At 48.7% G+C, this 17,180-nt stretch overlaps 1 protein-coding gene and 1 long non-coding RNA gene across 12 annotated transcripts in view; one reads left to right on the plus strand and one right to left on the minus strand.

Annotated features, from left to right (window-relative positions):
* Positions 1–11,436, plus strand: part of MGAT3 (beta-1,4-mannosyl-glycoprotein 4-beta-N-acetylglucosaminyltransferase) — a 42,396-nt gene extending 30,960 nt beyond the window's left edge. For 4 of the 6 annotated variants that reach the window (XM_077830181.1, XM_077830189.1, XM_077830174.1 and 1 more), the window contains one exon: positions 4,386–11,436. In XM_077830181.1, coding sequence (XP_077686307.1) covers positions 4,387–5,892 — 1,506 coding nt within the window. In that variant the 5' untranslated portion in view covers position 4,386 and the 3' untranslated portion in view covers positions 5,893–11,436. Of the gene's footprint in view, positions 1–2,118; positions 2,321–4,385 lie in introns of all 6 variants that reach the window. The other 2 variants (XM_077830154.1, XM_077830163.1) reach the window with 1 other exon arrangement.
* The window catches only part of LOC144272249 (uncharacterized), a 77,477-nt gene that overhangs the window by 54,897 nt on the left and 5,400 nt on the right, over positions 1–17,180 (minus strand). For 4 of the 6 annotated variants that reach the window (XR_013347524.1, XR_013347525.1, XR_013347520.1 and 1 more), the window contains exon 3: positions 9,369–9,530. This is a non-coding gene — a long non-coding RNA (uncharacterized LOC144272249). Of the gene's footprint in view, positions 1–3,134; positions 3,184–9,368; positions 9,531–11,990; positions 12,189–17,180 lie in introns of all 6 variants that reach the window. The other 2 variants (XR_013347527.1, XR_013347521.1) reach the window with 2 other exon arrangements.

The following is a 17,180-nucleotide window of genomic DNA, read 5'->3' on the forward strand; positions in this document are numbered from 1 at the left end:
TGTCATATTTTGGAACTCTTAAGAATGTAAGAACAGCCATACTGGGTCAGACCAAAGGTCCATCTAGCCCAATATCCTGTCTTCTGACAGTGGCCAATGCCAGGTGCCCCAGAGAAAATGAACAGCACAGGTAATCATCAAGTGATCCATTCCTTGTCACCCATTTCCAGCTTCTAGTAAACAGAAGCTAGGGACACCATCCCTGCCCATCCTGGCTAATAGCCATTGATGGACCTATCCTCCATGAATTTATCTACTTCTTTTTTTAACTCTGTTACAGTCTTGGCCTTCACAAAATCCTCTGGCAAGGAGTTCCACAGGTTGACTGTGCGTTGTGTAAAAAAATACTTCCTTTTGTTTGTTTTAAACCTGCTGCCTATTACTTTCATTTGGTGACCCTTAGCTCTTGTGTTATGAGAAGGAGTAAATAACACTTCCTTACTTACTTTCCCCACACCAGTCATGATTTTATAGACCTCTGTCATATACCCCCTTAGTCGTCTCTTTTCCAAGCTGAAAAGTCCCAGTCTTATTAATCTCTCCTCATACGGAAACCATTCCATACCCCTAATAATTTTTGTTGCCCTTTTCTGAACCTTTCCCAATTCCAATATTTTTTTTTTTTTTTTGAGATGGGGCGACCACATGTACACGCAGTATTCAAGATTTGGGCATACCAGGGATTTCTATAAGGGCAATATGATATGATGATTTCTGTCTTAACACTTCTGTCTTCTGAAGTGTTCTTAATCCTGCACACCCTCCCCCCGCTCAAGCTTCCTGTGTCTGTAATGATATTTGTGCATGGCCATAAATCATTCCGCCTCAAAGATCTTTGAAGTTAATGATCAACTGAATGCTTCACAAACATTAACAAACTGGATCAGCGCCCTTCTTCTTTCCCTGACAACCCCTAGAACCTTAGTAAACTGGCATCTTGATGCAGATACTCTTTGTCCTGTGAGGCAAAATAACTGTACTTCTTTTTGTCTTCGCATGGTTTTACTATGCAGTGATACAGTGTCTGCTCATATCTGCTTCACAGCCTTGTGAGGCCCTTAATAAATACACCAGGCTCTTTAACTTCCTTGCCCAGCACATGTGGGACAGATGGATGAAAATTCTGAACTGCTCTGTGAGTTTTGAGAATGGTAGCGAACATGGTGCCAGTCACAACTGTTTGAGGTGTGAATACTCAAGGAGTATCCCAGTATCATTCTTGGAGACTGAAGATGTACTGTTAGGAATGGGGGATTTGAAGTCTTGGGGCGCTCCTGAAAACCCCATAGGGCTTGCTTGATATAGGCTCTGAGGGGTAGGGGCTGGGGGGAATCCACCTAAATATATGGAATAAGACAGCTGTCTGCTCTGAGGGACCATAAAGGGTCCAGATCCATTTAAATACTGACATATAAGATAACACAGTCAATGAAATAGCCACCTAAAACTTTTATTCCAACCTAGGTGCACGCCCTCCTCTCCTTCCTTCCTTCCGCCTCAGCTTCAGTCTACGTAATTTTGTGTTCCTCGTTGCCGTAGTAGTGGAACTCTGGACTTTGCATTTGACCCTGACTGCAGTAAGATCAGTGCTCCTTCTTGCCTCTAGCAGAAGTGCCTTCCATAGTCTAGGGCAGTCTTCTGCACGATTGGGTGAGTCTCACTGGTTCATGTAGCTGTGGCAGGGGAAGAGGTGCTCTCTCACGTGGTGGTCTCAGGTAGGGCTTTCACTGCTTAGACACAGAGATTTAGTTGCACTCAGTATTCCAAGGAGGAGCCAGTGTAAACCGTGGAGCAGCAAGATGATGTGCTTGTGGTGGTTTACAGTAATGCTCCAGCTTGTCTGTTCACCTTTGTGTGAGTTGCAGTTTTTGTAGATGGTTTGGTTTTGTTTTCCTTAGAGCCTGAGTTTCAGAGGTAGAGGCGATCCCTCCTCCACCCCCAGTCCCACCCTGGTGTTCATCTAGTGGGGAATGTGCTTTTGCATAGAATTTCATGCTGTAACGAGGGGTCCAGTCCCTTTATCATGATGGCAGGTGGTCTGCTCCTGGCCCATGTTCCCAGCCCCCCAAAAACCTGCTGACCCTTGGGGATAGGATATACGTCCTCTTCCACACCTAGGGCATGTCTACGTTACCGGCTGGATCAGCGGGCAGTGATCGATCCAGCGCAGTTCGATTTATCACGTCTAGTCTAGCCTAGGCATGATAAATCGACTGCTGAGCGCTCTCCCGTCGACTCTGGTACTCCACCAGGGCGAGAGGCACAGCTGGAGTGGATGGGGAAGCATCAGCTATCAACTTACCACAGTGAAGACACCACGGTAAGTAGATCTAAGTACATCGACTTCAGCTACGTTATTCACGTAGCTGAAGTTGCATAACTTAGATCGATTTCCCCCACACACACTGTAGACCAGGCCCTCGCAAGAGTGAATGCCTTTTCCTGTGTGGAATGGTGGAGTAGGGACGGAGGAGAGGTGGGAGCTCATATCTTTTGTCTGGATTTTGCTCCTTACTACTTTCCCATCTGACAACAGCTCTCCTGTCCCACTCTTAGACGGGGAGACTAGCAGCTGGATAAATGGGATGGACAACATATTTTCTATTGCCTGGAGAGAGGGAGTGAGCACTTCAAGGTTCCTTTGTGGTCTGTCTTTTAGTCTCTTGGACCCATCACCTTGACACGATGGTTCTAGCTGTGATAGCTGTTTTTATTTTTACATTGCCTTGTGTCAAGGTTCCTTCCCCACTCTGAACTCTAGGGTACAGATATTGGGACCTGCATGAAAGACCCCCTAAGCTTATTTTTACCAGCTTAAGTTAAAACTTCCCCAAGGTGCAAACTGTTTTACCTTTTGTCCCTGGACCTTATGCTGCCACCACCAAAGTGTCTAACAAAAAAAACAGGGGAAGTGCCCACTTGGAAACGTCTCCCCCACAAAAATATCCCCCCAAGCACTACACCCCCTTTCCTGGGGAAGGCTTGATAAAAATCCTCACCAATTTGCATAGGTGAACGCAGACCCAAACCCTTGGATCTTAAGAACAATGAAAAAGCAATCAGGTTCTTAAAAGAGAATTTTAATTAAAGAAAAAGTAAAAGAAAAACCTCTGTAAAATCAGGAAGGGACATACCTTACAGAGTAGTCAGATTCAAAACATAGAGAATCCCTCTAGGCAAAACCTTAAGTTACAAAAAGACACAAAAACAGGAATATACATTCCATTCAGCACAACTTATTTTATCAGCCATTTAAACAAAACAGAATCTAACGCATATCTAACCAGATTGCTTACTAACTCTTTACAGGAGTTCTGACCTGCATTCCTGCTCTGGTCCCAGCAAAAGCATCACACACTCAGAGAGGACCCTTTGTTTTTCCGCCCTCCTCCAGCTTTGAAAGTATCTTGTCTCCTCATTGGTCATTTTGGTCAGGTGCCAGCGAGGTTATCTTAGCTTCTTAACCCTTTACAGGTGAAAGGGTTTTTCCTCTGGCCAGGAGGGATTTAAAGGTGGTTAGCCTTCCCTTTATATTTATGACACCTTGGTCCAGAGGCAACGTGTTCAGCCCCTAACACGTAGGAGATGGAAGGCAAAGCAGTTGAGTAACAGTCCAGTAGCCCAATGGACTTTAGGTGGACGGGAGAGAAAAGGTGAGGCCAGAATAATTTTTGAGACTCTCCCTGCTCAGCATTGAGAAGCTTTTCCTGGGAGTGAGAGGATTTCTTTAGGACATATGTTGTGGATGATCCTCCAAATGGTTTTGGGGATTCAGGTATCTCCCATACCCCAGAAATTGAGATTATTAGCTAAACGTTTTTATGGCCCCTTCTCCCATACACTCCACTCCAATCACGTCTTCTTTTCAGCCTCAACCTTCTATTCTCCTTGCCCCTCATCCCAACCACTCTCTAGCTCCCCCTTCCAGCAGTCCTCTAACCTTTTGGTGATATACCATATGAGTGAGCTCTCTGTATTTTGTCCCCACCTTGCCATCTGCTCTAATTAAATCTGCTGAGCTTGGAGACTTCACTGGATCAGAGGTGCCCAGAATTCTATGCTTCCCATCCCCTTACCTGGACACTAATGGCATGTTCTAGAGTATATCAGGTCTAAAGACAGTGCCCAGGCCTGGAGAGGTCAGATTTTCTGAACTCCAAGAGGGAACTCAGCAAAGGTGGCAGGCCTGGTGAGAATGGGAGGGAGGGAATTGGTTTGGATTAGATTTGAGGGAAAGATTCCAACTGGAGCCTATTCTGTCCGAGTTTGGACCTCGCTCTGGTTATATCCTAGGCTTCACACAACACTCTTTTCCTCAGTGGTCCAGGAACCTTTTGCAGCCAACTAATAATTGAATGTTACTTTTCTCTTTGGCTTTTCCTCAGGATGAAGATGAGACGCCACAAGCTCTTTCTGACTCTGTGCATGGCTGGTCTCTGCCTCATCTCCTTCCTGCACTTCCTCAAGGCCCTCTCTTACGTCACTTTTCCCCGGGAGCTGGCTTCGCTCAGCCCCAACCTTGTCTACAGCTTCTTCTGGAACAATGCGCCTGTCACTCCGCAGGTCAGCCCTGAGCCAGGAGGGCCGGAGTTTCTCCGTACGCCGCTGTACTCCCATTCACCCCTGCTTCAGCCCCTACCACCCAGCAGGGCCAGCGAGGAGCTGCACAAAGCCGAGTTTGTACTGCAGGAAGACACGTCAGAATATTTTGTCCATACCAAAGCTGGCGGCGTCTGCTTCAAGCCAGGCACCAGGATGTTGGAGAAGCCACCAGCGGGCCGAACGGACGAAAGAGAAGATGGCGCTGCTTCGGGGCACCCAGCTCGCAAGCCGCTGAGCACCAGCGGCACGAAGCGGCGCAAGTGGGTGGAGTGCGTATGCCTGCCTGGCTGGCATGGCCCTAGCTGTGGGGTGCCCACTGTGGTCCAGTACTCAAACCTGCCCACCAAGGATCGGCTGGCACCACGTGAGGTACCCCGGCGGGTCATCAATGCCATCAACATCAACCATGAGTTCGACCTCCTGGACGCCCGTTTCCATGAGCTGGGTGATGTAGTGGATGCCTTCATAGTCTGCGAGTCGAACTTCACGGCTTATGGCGAGCCGCGCCCGCTAAAGTTCCGTGAGATGCTCCTCAATGGCTCCTTCGACTACATCCGCCACAAGGTGCTCTACGTCTTCCTTGACCATTTCCCTCCCGGCGGGCGCCAGGACGGCTGGATTGCCGATGACTACCTGCGCACCTTCCTGACACGGGACGGCACCTCCCGCCTACGCAACCTGCGCCTGGATGATGTCTTCATCATCGATGACGCGGATGAGATCCCGGCCCGCGACGGCGTGCTGTTCCTCAAGCTCTACGATGGCTGGACAGAGCCTTTCGCCTTCCACATGCGCAAGTCCCTCTATGGCTTCTTCTGGAAGCAGCCCGGCACTCTAGAGGTGGTTTCTGGCTGCACAGTGGGGATGTTGCATGCTGTCTATGCCACGGACGGGATCCGCCTCCGCCGCAGAGAGTACTACACCATGCCCGGCTTCCGGCAGTACGAGAACAGCACAGGCCACATCCTGGTGCAGTGGTCACTGGGCAGCCCCCTCCATTTTGCTGGCTGGCACTGCTCCTGGTGCTTCACCCCAGAGGGTATCTACTTCAAACTGGTGTCAGCCCAGAACGGGGACTTCCCCCGCTGGGGCGACTATGAGGACAAGCGGGACCTCAACTACATCCGGGAACTGATCCGGACTGGTGGCTGGTTCGACGGCAACACCCAGGAGTACCCCCCTGCTGACCCCAAGGAACAAATGTATGCCCCAAAGTACCTGCTAAAGAACTACCAGCGGTTCCACTACCTGCTGGAGAATCCCTACCGGAGGGCAGAAGGGGCTGGGTGACGGGAGTGGGACTTGCATGGGAAATGGGAACGTTAGAGCACAGGGGAAAAGTGAGGTGTGTCTTTTATTTTCCTTTTTCATTTTGTTTCCAGCCAAGGTGCGTAGTTTCTCTGCATTCTCTGCCCTTCCGGGAGTGAGACTTGGGGTGGGATTCCCAGTCATGCTAATGAGAGCCAGAGGGAAGAAGAGGAAATGGGAACTGGCCCTGTAGAAGGCAAAAAGGCTGTGGCACACCCCTTCAACCTTGCCTGCAGGGTGGGGAGATCTTATCCAGGGGGCAGATTTTCCTATATAAGGGTGGGTGGAGGGAGCAGCTGCTCCCACCATGGAACAGGTTGCATGCACATGTGCATCTGGACTTGTCAATGAGCATGTGAGTGGGCGGGCGAATGTATGATCATGTGCATGTGAGTGGATGTGTGTGTCACGTGTGTTCATATGAGTTTGTGTGTACATGTGCAAAAGCATCTCTATAGGCATTTATTTTTTTACCTCGGTAGTCTTTAAAATACAGCCTCTCCCTACCAACCTCGTGTCAATGCGTCTCTGATGGGCTCCACTCTTTGTCTGACGTGCTGCCAGTCCTGGAGCTTGCAGATAAGAGAAGAGGGGTGGAATACAAGTGCTTGTACTCCTTCCCTACCCCCACCTCACTGTCGCTCTGCACCCCACACCTTAGCTCTGCCCACAAAGCCTCAGGCTGTGTCCCAGCAACCTGCTTTCATCAGGGGAGCAAGCTGCAGGGGTCTTCACTAGGTTGATTGTGTGTTGTGTTCACAAGTGTGTGGATTAGTGTGTGCACGAGTGTTAATGTGCATGGATTTGGCAGGTGTGTGGCAGAGTGCGTGTGTGTGAGAGAGAGAGGTAGGAGCGTGGCAGGATTCAGAAGCTCTGCTATCTACTTAGGGGTTAAGGATATTCAGGGAACCCTCTACAAGCCTGCTGGGTATAGGGGGAGGCCAGGAAGCTGTAGGCTCAGCGTGCCAGTGCTCCATAAATGGGCCTGTTCAGAACCAGCTCTGGACAGGGGGGTAAGAATAGGGACAACCTTAGGGAGGAGCTGCTGGCAGTATCTGTGGCAGGGAGCCTCCCTCCCCAGTATAAGAATACTCCACAAATGCTGGTTAATCCTCTTCTCCCTGGAGTAAAAGGGAGGGGAAGGGGAAATCGCAACCCCCTAGAGCCTAGCCTGGGTGTTGGGGCCCGTGGGACACAGACTGCATCCAGGCACAGCACCCACCCCAGGGACAGGGAGAATCAGCTGGGGGATTACTTCTGGAACGCTGCCGCCTTGTGGCTGGGAGGATGCGTGAGCCAGACTCCTTGTCTGGACTGTGTGGAGAGTCATGCAGTGAGGAGGGGAAGTGACAGTACTGGATTTAGGAGCCGAACCAATCGCAGCCAGCGAGCTAAGCTCTCCATCCCTGTTGTCCCTGCACTGGGTTTTTAATGACAGGGCTTGCTTCTTTCCTTGGCTGTCTTGGTTCTTTGGGGCGACAGCCACCTTCCCCCTCTCCTAGTTTGAGCAAATAGCTCTGTAGTGTGTGTGGAGCCCGATCTGTAGCATGTAGCAGGGTGAAGTACAGTGGGAACCTATGTTATTCTTCCAGCTGAGAGAGTACGCTAAAGAGAGAAATGATGGAAGCATGATTCCACACCCCCTTGTTTGGAATAAGCATGTGGGAGAAAAGGGAATGTTCCCTATAAGGAATGATCCCCCGCCAGCCAGGCCAGCCGTGCTGAAGAGAGGGGGCTTTCTTTGCCAATGGGAGTGTAAATCAACCTGACCATCAGGGCTCACCACCCTTGGTTTTTTGCCTGGATTCCCATTTCTGCTACTCTCTTTTCCCTGTGTGCTCCCTCCTCCATCTATCTGGGGGAAAGTGACAGGTCCTAGGGCTCAGTTCTCAGGTCGTGGCTTCCTCCTGATCCTATAAGTATTTCTAAGGTTCTTATCACCTTGGTTTCTATTCCTGTAGCACTTTGAACTAACTGAATTCCTTTTTTCAAGCAGCTGTGGGTCCAAAGTAGATAGAATGACATAACGCACCAAGATTGGAACCCCTTGGTTCTTGACAGATCTGAGCTATGTTTAATCCTATCTCACTCCTAGTCCCATGACACCTGCTCGAAAGAGGCTAAGCATCAGTTTGCTTTATACCCAACTGCTACCATCACCCACTACAGTCTGCTCCATGAGATCATTCAAGGCTGGCACATGGAATAGGAGAAGGTGAACTTTCCACCCTCGCCCCTGGGAGAAAGCTGTGGCTGAGCGTCAGAGGCATGACCCATCAGCTAGGGTGTGAAGGAGGCGTGGTTCAGGCCGAGGGGTGGTACCTCACAGGGCAAGGTCTACAGGCCCATCAGCCACAGAGAGTTCATGACTATGGTGAAGGAACTCTCGTGACTTACAAGAACTGGAAGGTGATTGCAAAAGGAGGGGCATACGTTAGAGGAGAAGGCCTTTGCAGCAGTGGGCATAGCACAGCTGGGCAGTACTACAGGCCCAGGTGGAGGCAGAGGGAGAGCACCATGCATCAGTACAAGGGCCTGGTGCAGGATACTGCGGAGAGGTACGCAGGTGCCCACACATTGCTTATTTTCTTTCATTCTTGCTGAAATAGTGAGAGCCCAGAACCTTCCCTCAGACCCTCTGCTTTGACTCCGCCTTTCCACAGGAACAACAAAACAACCCAAAGTCCAGTCCCTGCTGACTGGAGGGGAGAGAGACACACGCTATATATATATCTTTGTCTGCAAACTCCATAATGCTGGGAGGTGCTCAGCTACCTTGATGGCAGGCACCATATAGCTAGAACTTGAGTCCCTTCCTTGCAGCACAGTCCTAGCCACTAGTCTGGGGTGGATTGAGGACATCCGGTTAATGCCAGCAATCTTTCTGGATAGGAAGTGATGTGGGACCAAGCCGACCACAATACATCCACAGTACTGTACCACCTCCCCTGGCAGAGCACCTTTTCCCCATTTGCCCCTCCCCTCTTCCACTCTCTGGGCTCTCTGGGGTTTGCATTGCACTGCAGGGCATGCTTGCCTTGTCTGGGGTTTTGCAGTTTCCTGTTGTGAATTTCTAATGCACCCATCGCTGCAGTAGCTAGGCCTGATCTAGTACAGAGATATAGTCTGCTCGTTCCCCTTCCCTCCCTTACTTCCTCACTGGCCCTCTTCCCTCTCTTGCTTTCATTTCCCTCTTCTCTAACAGCCCCTCCCCTGCCCGCCAGGCATGAGGAACAGATCCCACTATAACTGGGTACGAATTGAGCTCCTTTGGGGACTCCGAGAGGGCAAGCTGTTCCAGAGTCCCCCTCCTCACTAGTTAGTTAGAAATGAAACTTGAAACAGGCTTCTGTGTTGAGGGACTTTCAGGAGAAACGTGTTCAGTTTTACTCTTCATATGAATTATTTTTGTAATTGCTCAGTTTAAAGCCAAACCAGTTTATATTTATGGTATTTACCTTGCGTGGCTAATCCTCTCCCGATTGGGTTTAGAGAAATTGACCTCTTGTGGATTTATCATCTTCCACTTCCATCGTCCCTTGCAGGCTGCCGGGTGGGATTTTGGGGAACTAGCTCTTGCTGGTTGATTTCTCAGGCCAGCAGTCCACCCCAGCCAGGCCCTGAAGGAATGGGAAGCAGAGGTTACATATGTAATTTGATCAGATGGCTGGATGGGTGCCTGTAGGAGGAAGACAGAGATTAAGCTTGAACAAGGAACAACACAAAAGTGCAGGGTCTCAAATTGTGGCAAGGGAGAAATGGGTGTGATGATAAGGATTGCTCCAGAGCCCTCATTCCCACAAACCATTGGTATGAGCAATACCAATTTGATCGTGTCTTGATCTGGCACTGAAGATGTTGCAATGGAGTCTATGCAATGGAATATATCTGGGGCATGGTTAATGACAAGAGGGAAGGGCTAGGAAGAGATCACAGCTGGGTTATGTGCTATTTGTTGCAGCAATCATAACTGAGAATGAGTAGTACAGCTCACTTCCTCCTTTGCCAACAAACTCTTCTTTGACAGCTGCTGCTTCGCTTATGGTTAAGTGTCTTTTCACCTTTAACCCCTCACTACCCTTCTTAATTTGAACCACGGATAAGGCAGCCTCTGCAATTTCTGGGGCTTACACTCTGCTGTGTGTCTGTTTCAGTCTGTTGTGTTAATGTCCCCTGCTCCTTTGTAGTTTTCAAGGCTCTCTCCTCCCATCTACCCACATTAAATCCTGAGAGGCGGGCTATTTCCAGGTTATTTATAAGCGAGGATGAGGACATGGTGTTGGAGCAGGTGGGTCCCCCTTACGGGACAGACTAGCTTGAAGGTGCTTCTCCCTATCCCATCAGTGGAGCTCGTGGAAAACCTTGGTGATGCTCAGAGCCAGATTGAGTATGATATCCCTAGGGGAACAAGAGACAAAGGATGGGATTGTTTTTATGGCTCTGTGTTTATTATGAAAAGGAAAACATCACAGTTCTCTACTTAGTGCTTTTTCCTCCAATATTTGCAGTATGTCCCTGCGGCTGAGGTATTCCCTAGAACTCCTGTTTGCCTCCAACTGGGGGACACACCGCAACATATCATTTATACGCTGAGCGTGGGCAAATGAAGAAGCTCTGATTCATCCCATTAATGTGGCAAGGCTGGGGGAGCTCAGAGCAGCATTTTCCCCAGTTATCCTCAAGCAAGGTATCCTCCTGAGACCATAGCTTCTTCTCACACCCTGGAACCATCCCACCTTATGTCCCTTTGTCACCCCCTTTCTTCATTAACTTTCATGGCTGCTGCAGATCTGCACTGTGAGGAGCCTGGAGCTGGGCATTCCTGGTCCTGTTAGTAAACACTGGTTAGGAAGGCAGTGGGCAAGGGAAAGGTCATCCTGGATTTACAGACCTAAAACTGGGGAGGAGGGGGCAGAAGGGGAAGGGACCCCAAATCCCTTAGTCTTTGTGTTCAGAGCTCAAAAAACAAAACAAAACCCAACCTTCAGTCTCTCTGAGAAGTTGGAGGAGCTCACCCTTAATGTGAAAATAGAGGAGTATAAATGTGGGCTGGAAAAAAATGGGAGGGGTTTTACCCCCAAATGCCAAGAAAAGGGAGGAGAGTACACATACACTGGGAATATCAGAGCTGCAACCAATGATATAGAAAGGAGGAATTAAAGGCCAAAAGCCAAACTGAGAATTCAAACCACTGTCCATTCTCATTCCTGCAGGAATGATCAAGCAGTATCCTCCATGGAGCAATGCACTGGCATTCCCATGGGACTGATGGTACCCAGGAAACTGACTTGTGGTGTTGCCTGGAGTGCCCTCTTTTGGCAAAGGAATGCGTGGACTTGCCAAAAAACCCAACAACCCTGTAATTTATAAACACCAGTAACAATTAATTTTTGTAAGGATGAATCAAATGTACATTCTGAAATCATTTTCTCTGTAAATGGTTGGATTTCATTTCACCCTTAAAGGGATACTTTAAAAGGAGATGATAAAAATAATAATAAAAAATTTACAGAGTATGAAGGGGAACCAGATGGTGTTTGTAGCTGCCTTTATTTCATCCCACATGGTCAGGAACCCATGGAAAAGAGGCAAAGAGGGTGCTGCCTCCGGCTGTGGCATACTTCTGTCATTCCTGAGTAACCGTGGACCGCTTGGGAGCTTTAACAACTGAACCTTTGAATGCAGACGCAATATTCTACCCAGTGACTTAAAGGAGCAACCACTCTAGCTCAGCCAACAGAGGGAGTTCATGCACCCCACTGAGCAAGTCGGATATATTTCACCCAACGGAGTCCAGTGCAGTGTAGGCATAATCCCATGGATGATTTCTGGCAACTGTGAGCCAGGATTTCTGTCACGTCTGTAATAATATTGTTGGCTAGCAGTGTCCTTTTAAACACTGAACGTTATGTAGTGATAGCCCAAGGCCCCATAGACGTCTATAGGGCTAGAAGCCCCTCCTCCCTTAATCAGGCCTTGCAACCCTTTGAGGGAATGGCTGTAAAAGGGTAGGTCTGATCTATTTCCTTCACCCAGGGCAATGGGTCCCCAACCCCTGTTCACCTCGGGACAGCCCGTACCTGCAAGAGGGGCTTCGCTAGCTCATCCAGTTGCAGGAACTGCTACACAAAGTGTGACACACTCAGGGCTGATGTATTCCAACCAATAAGGAGCAATCGTAGCACGCACATGGCAGCCGCTCCATCCCTGTAGCATAGACACACCGCCCCCAGTACACAGGTCAGTGGTTGGAGGGACCTATAACTCCCGGGGGGATTCTGCACCAAAAAAATAAAAACTTTTTTTGTGCACATTTTAAAATTCTGCAAGTTTTATTTGTCAGAATAGCACTACATAATCACACCAGTTTCAACTGCTTTGGTAATTTATTTCAAAATACCTGTCAGCAAGTATGGCTGTAACAATACAGACACGCACAAAATTTCCCCCAGGAGTACAGAGTTAAAGAAACCCTTACGACCACCCAGTTCCTGTTTCTCTGCCCCCTTTTCCTCCCCAGAGCCCAGCCATGGGGCCCTCATGGCCCAGATACCCACCCCCTCTTCCCCCAGAGCCCAGCTGCAGAGCCCCCCTGGCCCAGATACCTGCATGCCCTCCCTCCAGAAGCCCAGGGATCCAGAGGGCGAAACAGCCTGACGCTCACTCCCAGGCTTGCATGGAGTTTCCTATGTGCCCCCCTCTCCTTCCCTCAGGGCATGCTGGGAACTGCAGGTGTCAGGAACCCTCTATGTCCCTCTCCCTCACCACCCCTCCCCGCCCCTGGCAGTGTCATCTATATGCAAGCTGGGCTCTGCTGTGTCCAGCATCCCCTAATGGTGGCTAGCAGCTCCGCAGCCCATTTCTGTGGGGGAAAGGAAATTCTGCACACACGTTAATTTCTGCAAAATCCTGCTTTGAGCAGTGGTGCAGAATTCCCCCAGGAGTAACCTATTAAGCATGGAGCAGATCAATCCTATGGCTTTCTTGCTTTTTCTCAAAAAGAAAAGGAGTACTTGTGGCACCTTAGAGACTAACCAATTTATTTGAGCATGAGCTTTCGTGAGCTCACGAAAGCTCATGCTCAAATAAATTGGTTAGTCTCTAAGGTGCCACAAGTACTCCTTTTCTTTTTGCGAATACAGACTAACACGGCTGTTACTTTGAAACTTGCTTTTTCTGTGAGCAACAGGCTTTCATCCAGGGCAGGAGCCAGCCTGGAGATGACAGAGAGGTTTCAGGCCTCTTGCGAATTTCAGCTGTGCTGGGGGAGTACCCCTCTCATTGTCTGCCCGCTCCACCTTCCCACCTCCTGGGGTACAGCGGCCAGTTGCAGGCACAGCTTCCTACCACTTCCCGCAGCCACCTGACTCCATTTTCACAGCAAAGGAGGGGAAGCAAAAAGAGCTCAGCAGCTGGGGTTGGCTCTGTTCCCTCCTCTTCCTGCTCCTCTGCACCTCACCCTTCCCTCCCTGCAACATCCCCACTGAGAAGCTGCCCCCCCAGTCTGGCAGAGGACAAGGGGACCCTGCTGCTGTTGCCCCTGCCCCAGGCCTGGGAGAGTGGGGGTGAAGAATCCCAGGAGGAGCAGAGGTGGGGCTGGGGAGCCTGAACTGATGCGGGATAAGGGGTGGGTGGGGGCTGGGCTGGCAGAAATGATGGTGGGGGGAGGGGGCTGGGCAGATGCAGGAGGGGGGAGGGATGGGCAAACCTGATGAGGGGGTAGAACTGATATGTGGACTGTGGGGGACAGGATGGCTTTGAAGGTTGGGAGCAGAATTCATTGCTAGGCAGAGGAGAGATGGGGGCAAGCATGCCTGCAGCAGGGGCCAGTCACCTCTAATACACTAGGGAGAGTGGGCCACACATGCACGCACGCAATGAGCAGGAAGAGTTCAGAAAGCAAAAGACAGACCAACAAAAACCACAATAGAATATTTGTTTAAAAATCTCATGATTTTGGGAGCAATCATGATTTCTGAGCGGTGGGATCTGGACTCAAGATTTTTTTTTTTTAACTCCATGACTGGCTCTACTGCAATGCTGATGCTTATCAGCCCCCAGAGAAGCTGTTGGTTGATATAGCTAGAAGTACAGTGTTCTTAGACATCCATTGCAATCCACCAGCCCACCTGCCAAATCAGCTAGCCTTAAAAATGGATGGTGCAGAGTGTCAGGCGCACACCTGGCCGTTGCTGACAATGAGAGCTGCAGGGGCTATGGCAGGATGAGTAGAAGGGCCACCGCCTGGGGTCCAGAAGACTAAGGTGTGGCCCCAGACAGAGCCCCTGCAGCTGCAGATCTTGGTGGCAGAAGCAAATATTCAGATGAGAACTTCAAAGGCTAAAGATGAGAAAGGTTCCAGGTGCTCAGCAATTGAACAGGGTGTTTTGTCCCTGGGATAGGTGAAGCTCATTCCCAAGGGACAGGTGACAGCCTCTACTGTCTACTCTAGAAAGGGAGCCTGGTCCAGATTATCTGAGGCAGGGGATGAGACCTGCCCAGTAGAGTAACCCAAGCGATCCTGGAGAAGCTGTGCAGAGCCAAGTTCTCTTTTTATTATGAAGGACAGGTTGCGCTGGAATGGGCTTGCCCTGTGCCTGAGCCTTGGAAAGTGGTGTGGTTCTGGTGGTATCTGGCAAATTCTTCCCAGTCCTTAAAAATCAGTTGGAGATGGTGTAAAACTCTCCCTGATCCATGCCCATATCTGCAGCAGGTCTCCACCAGAACAGACTTGCCTCAAAGATTTAACAATCTGAAGAGAGTAGATGGTATAGGGTAAGTGTAGAACAAAACAGAGGAGGAAGGGGAAGACAAGGATGATCATACAGACAGGAACACAAGATTGGCCTATGTACAATCTGGAGGTTGCAAAGTTGTTTGTTTGATTTAAACAAGATAAATGAACAAAAGATATTAATGAATCTCTAAAAGGCCACCAAATCTGTAAAGCCATTAAACGTAGCTGTAGATGGGAAAAATGCTATGAAGGTACAAAGTATTATTCATTATTCCACTTTTTTTGCCTCTTACCTTCTCTTTTTGATCAATTGTTACCATAAATATATCACTTATCTATTCTTGATCTTGGTCCTTTAGACATTTCTTTGGGGATATGAATTTCCCTCAACTCCAGGTCTGTAGATAAGTATTAAATACATTCTCAAGAGTAAAGAACATCAGTAGTTTCATATGCTTAAAGTTAGTAAATAGTTTAGCTGATTATAGGAGGGTCTGCTTCTGGTCAAAAGCTCTGGGAAGCTTTACAAGTTGCAATTCAGGTCTTGACCATAAGGTTTTCCTCTGCCCTGTGACAACTCCATTCTATGGCCAAATGGAACTCTTTATTTTCTACTAAGCAAGTTATTCTAAGGATTGATAGTGGAAGGTGATCAGTGGGACCACCCACATGCTTAAAGTTAGGCATGGACTTAAGTGCTTTGGTGGATCAGGGCAAAGGCACTCGTCACCTTGCAGATTTGAGCCGTGTGTGATTACTCTGGTAAAGCAAGTAGAGATTTCACTAGCTTATTTGAAACTCTGGCCATTTGCATGGAGAGATACAGAGAGATTATGTGCTTCTCAACTGTATATATATCATGCTATTGACACAAGGGCCAAATTATCTGCTGGTGTAAATGGGCACTGCTCCACTGGTTTCAACAAAGCTGTGCCCATTACCCCAGCAGAGAATGTGGCCCAATTACTTCATGGTTAATAGCATGGATAGAACTTAGGACCCTAGAAAAAAGACATTATGTGGCTGTCAGATTGATCACTTACATAACTGTATTCAAGACTCTAGCATCCTTGTTTTGAAATATACTGACAGCCTGAGAAAGGGGCTTTGGGTGTATGTGAAAGATAGCAATTTAGATAACCAATCAGTGCTGGAGTGAATATAGTTTGATGACTTTTTTATAGTTGTCCTAAACTCTCTAGTTTTGGTAAAAATCCATGGTGTACTGAAAAACAGACAGGATAGGCGTTAAAGAGATGATCCATTTAATTCGATTATTACAGACAAAAATATGTAAGCTTCTCTACTGAAGTGCATCGCTTCTCTCAGATTAAAAACTAACCTTCCATGTATTTTATATGTATTTGTGTATACACACGCGCGCACTTGTGCTTGATGGAATAAATTATGGCTATATTGCTCTCCAAGATTAATGATGAAGACATGGTAGACATAGGAATTGCCAAGCCAGATCAGAACAATTGTCCACCTGGTCCAAACCTCCCTTTCTGATGGCGGCCAGCACCCAACGCTTCAGATGTAGGTGCAAGAAATCCCACCGTGAACAATGATGGAATAGCCTCCCCATAGTGGAAGTTTCTGTCTATCTCTTCTCAGTCATAGGGTATGTCTACACTGGAAACTTCAAAGCACTGCCGCGGGAATGCTCCCGCACCAGCGCTTTGAAGTGCGAGTGTGGTCGCACGCACGCGCTGGGAGAGAGCTCTCCCAGCCCTCCTGGTAATCCACCTCCACAAGGGGATTAGCGCTGAGCACTGGGAGCTCAGCTCCCAGCACTCGGAGCCTGTCCACACCAGCGCTTTAAAGCACTCAGACTTGTTGCGCTCAGGGGGGTGATTTTTCACCCCCCTGAGCCAGTGAGTTAGAGCGCTATAAAATGTAAGTGTGAACAAGCCCATAGTGCCATAGAGTTTAAGACCAGAAGGGACCACCAGATCATCCATTCTGACCCGTATATCAGGAGCCACCCACAGCACCCAGCTCTTGCACACTAAACCCGACAACTGAAATTAGGCCAAAGTATTACAGCCCACAAGAGACTAGACTATTATGTGTCACAGGCAGACAGCCAGGTGCACCAGTGCCTGAGCCCCCCATAAAGGCAGGGAAATGATTATGTGAGATATACCCAGATAATCCTGGCAAGTGACCTGCACCCACACTGCTGCAGAGGAAGGTGAAAAACCCTCAAGGTCCCTGCCAATCTAACCTGGGGGGAAATTGCTTCTCGACCCCACATATGGTGATCAGTTAGAGCCTGAGCATGTGAGCAAGAACCAGCGAGCGGTTTAGCTTATTCCTAGAAGTATAAGAGTTTATATCTATTATGATTTTTTTAATCCTATGTAATGTAACTGTGGACGTTCTCATTATCCAATATCAATGTCCAATCCCAGTTAGAATCCTGCTACACTCTTGGCCATATCCATATCTTTTGGCAGTGAGTTTCACAGGTTAATTATAGAATCATAGAAATGTAGGACTGGAACGGACCTCAGTAGGTCCCCTGCAC

Source organism: Eretmochelys imbricata, chromosome 1, assembly GCF_965152235.1.
Source record: "Eretmochelys imbricata isolate rEreImb1 chromosome 1, rEreImb1.hap1, whole genome shotgun sequence".
Taxonomy (NCBI): Eukaryota; Metazoa; Chordata; order Testudines; family Cheloniidae; genus Eretmochelys; species Eretmochelys imbricata.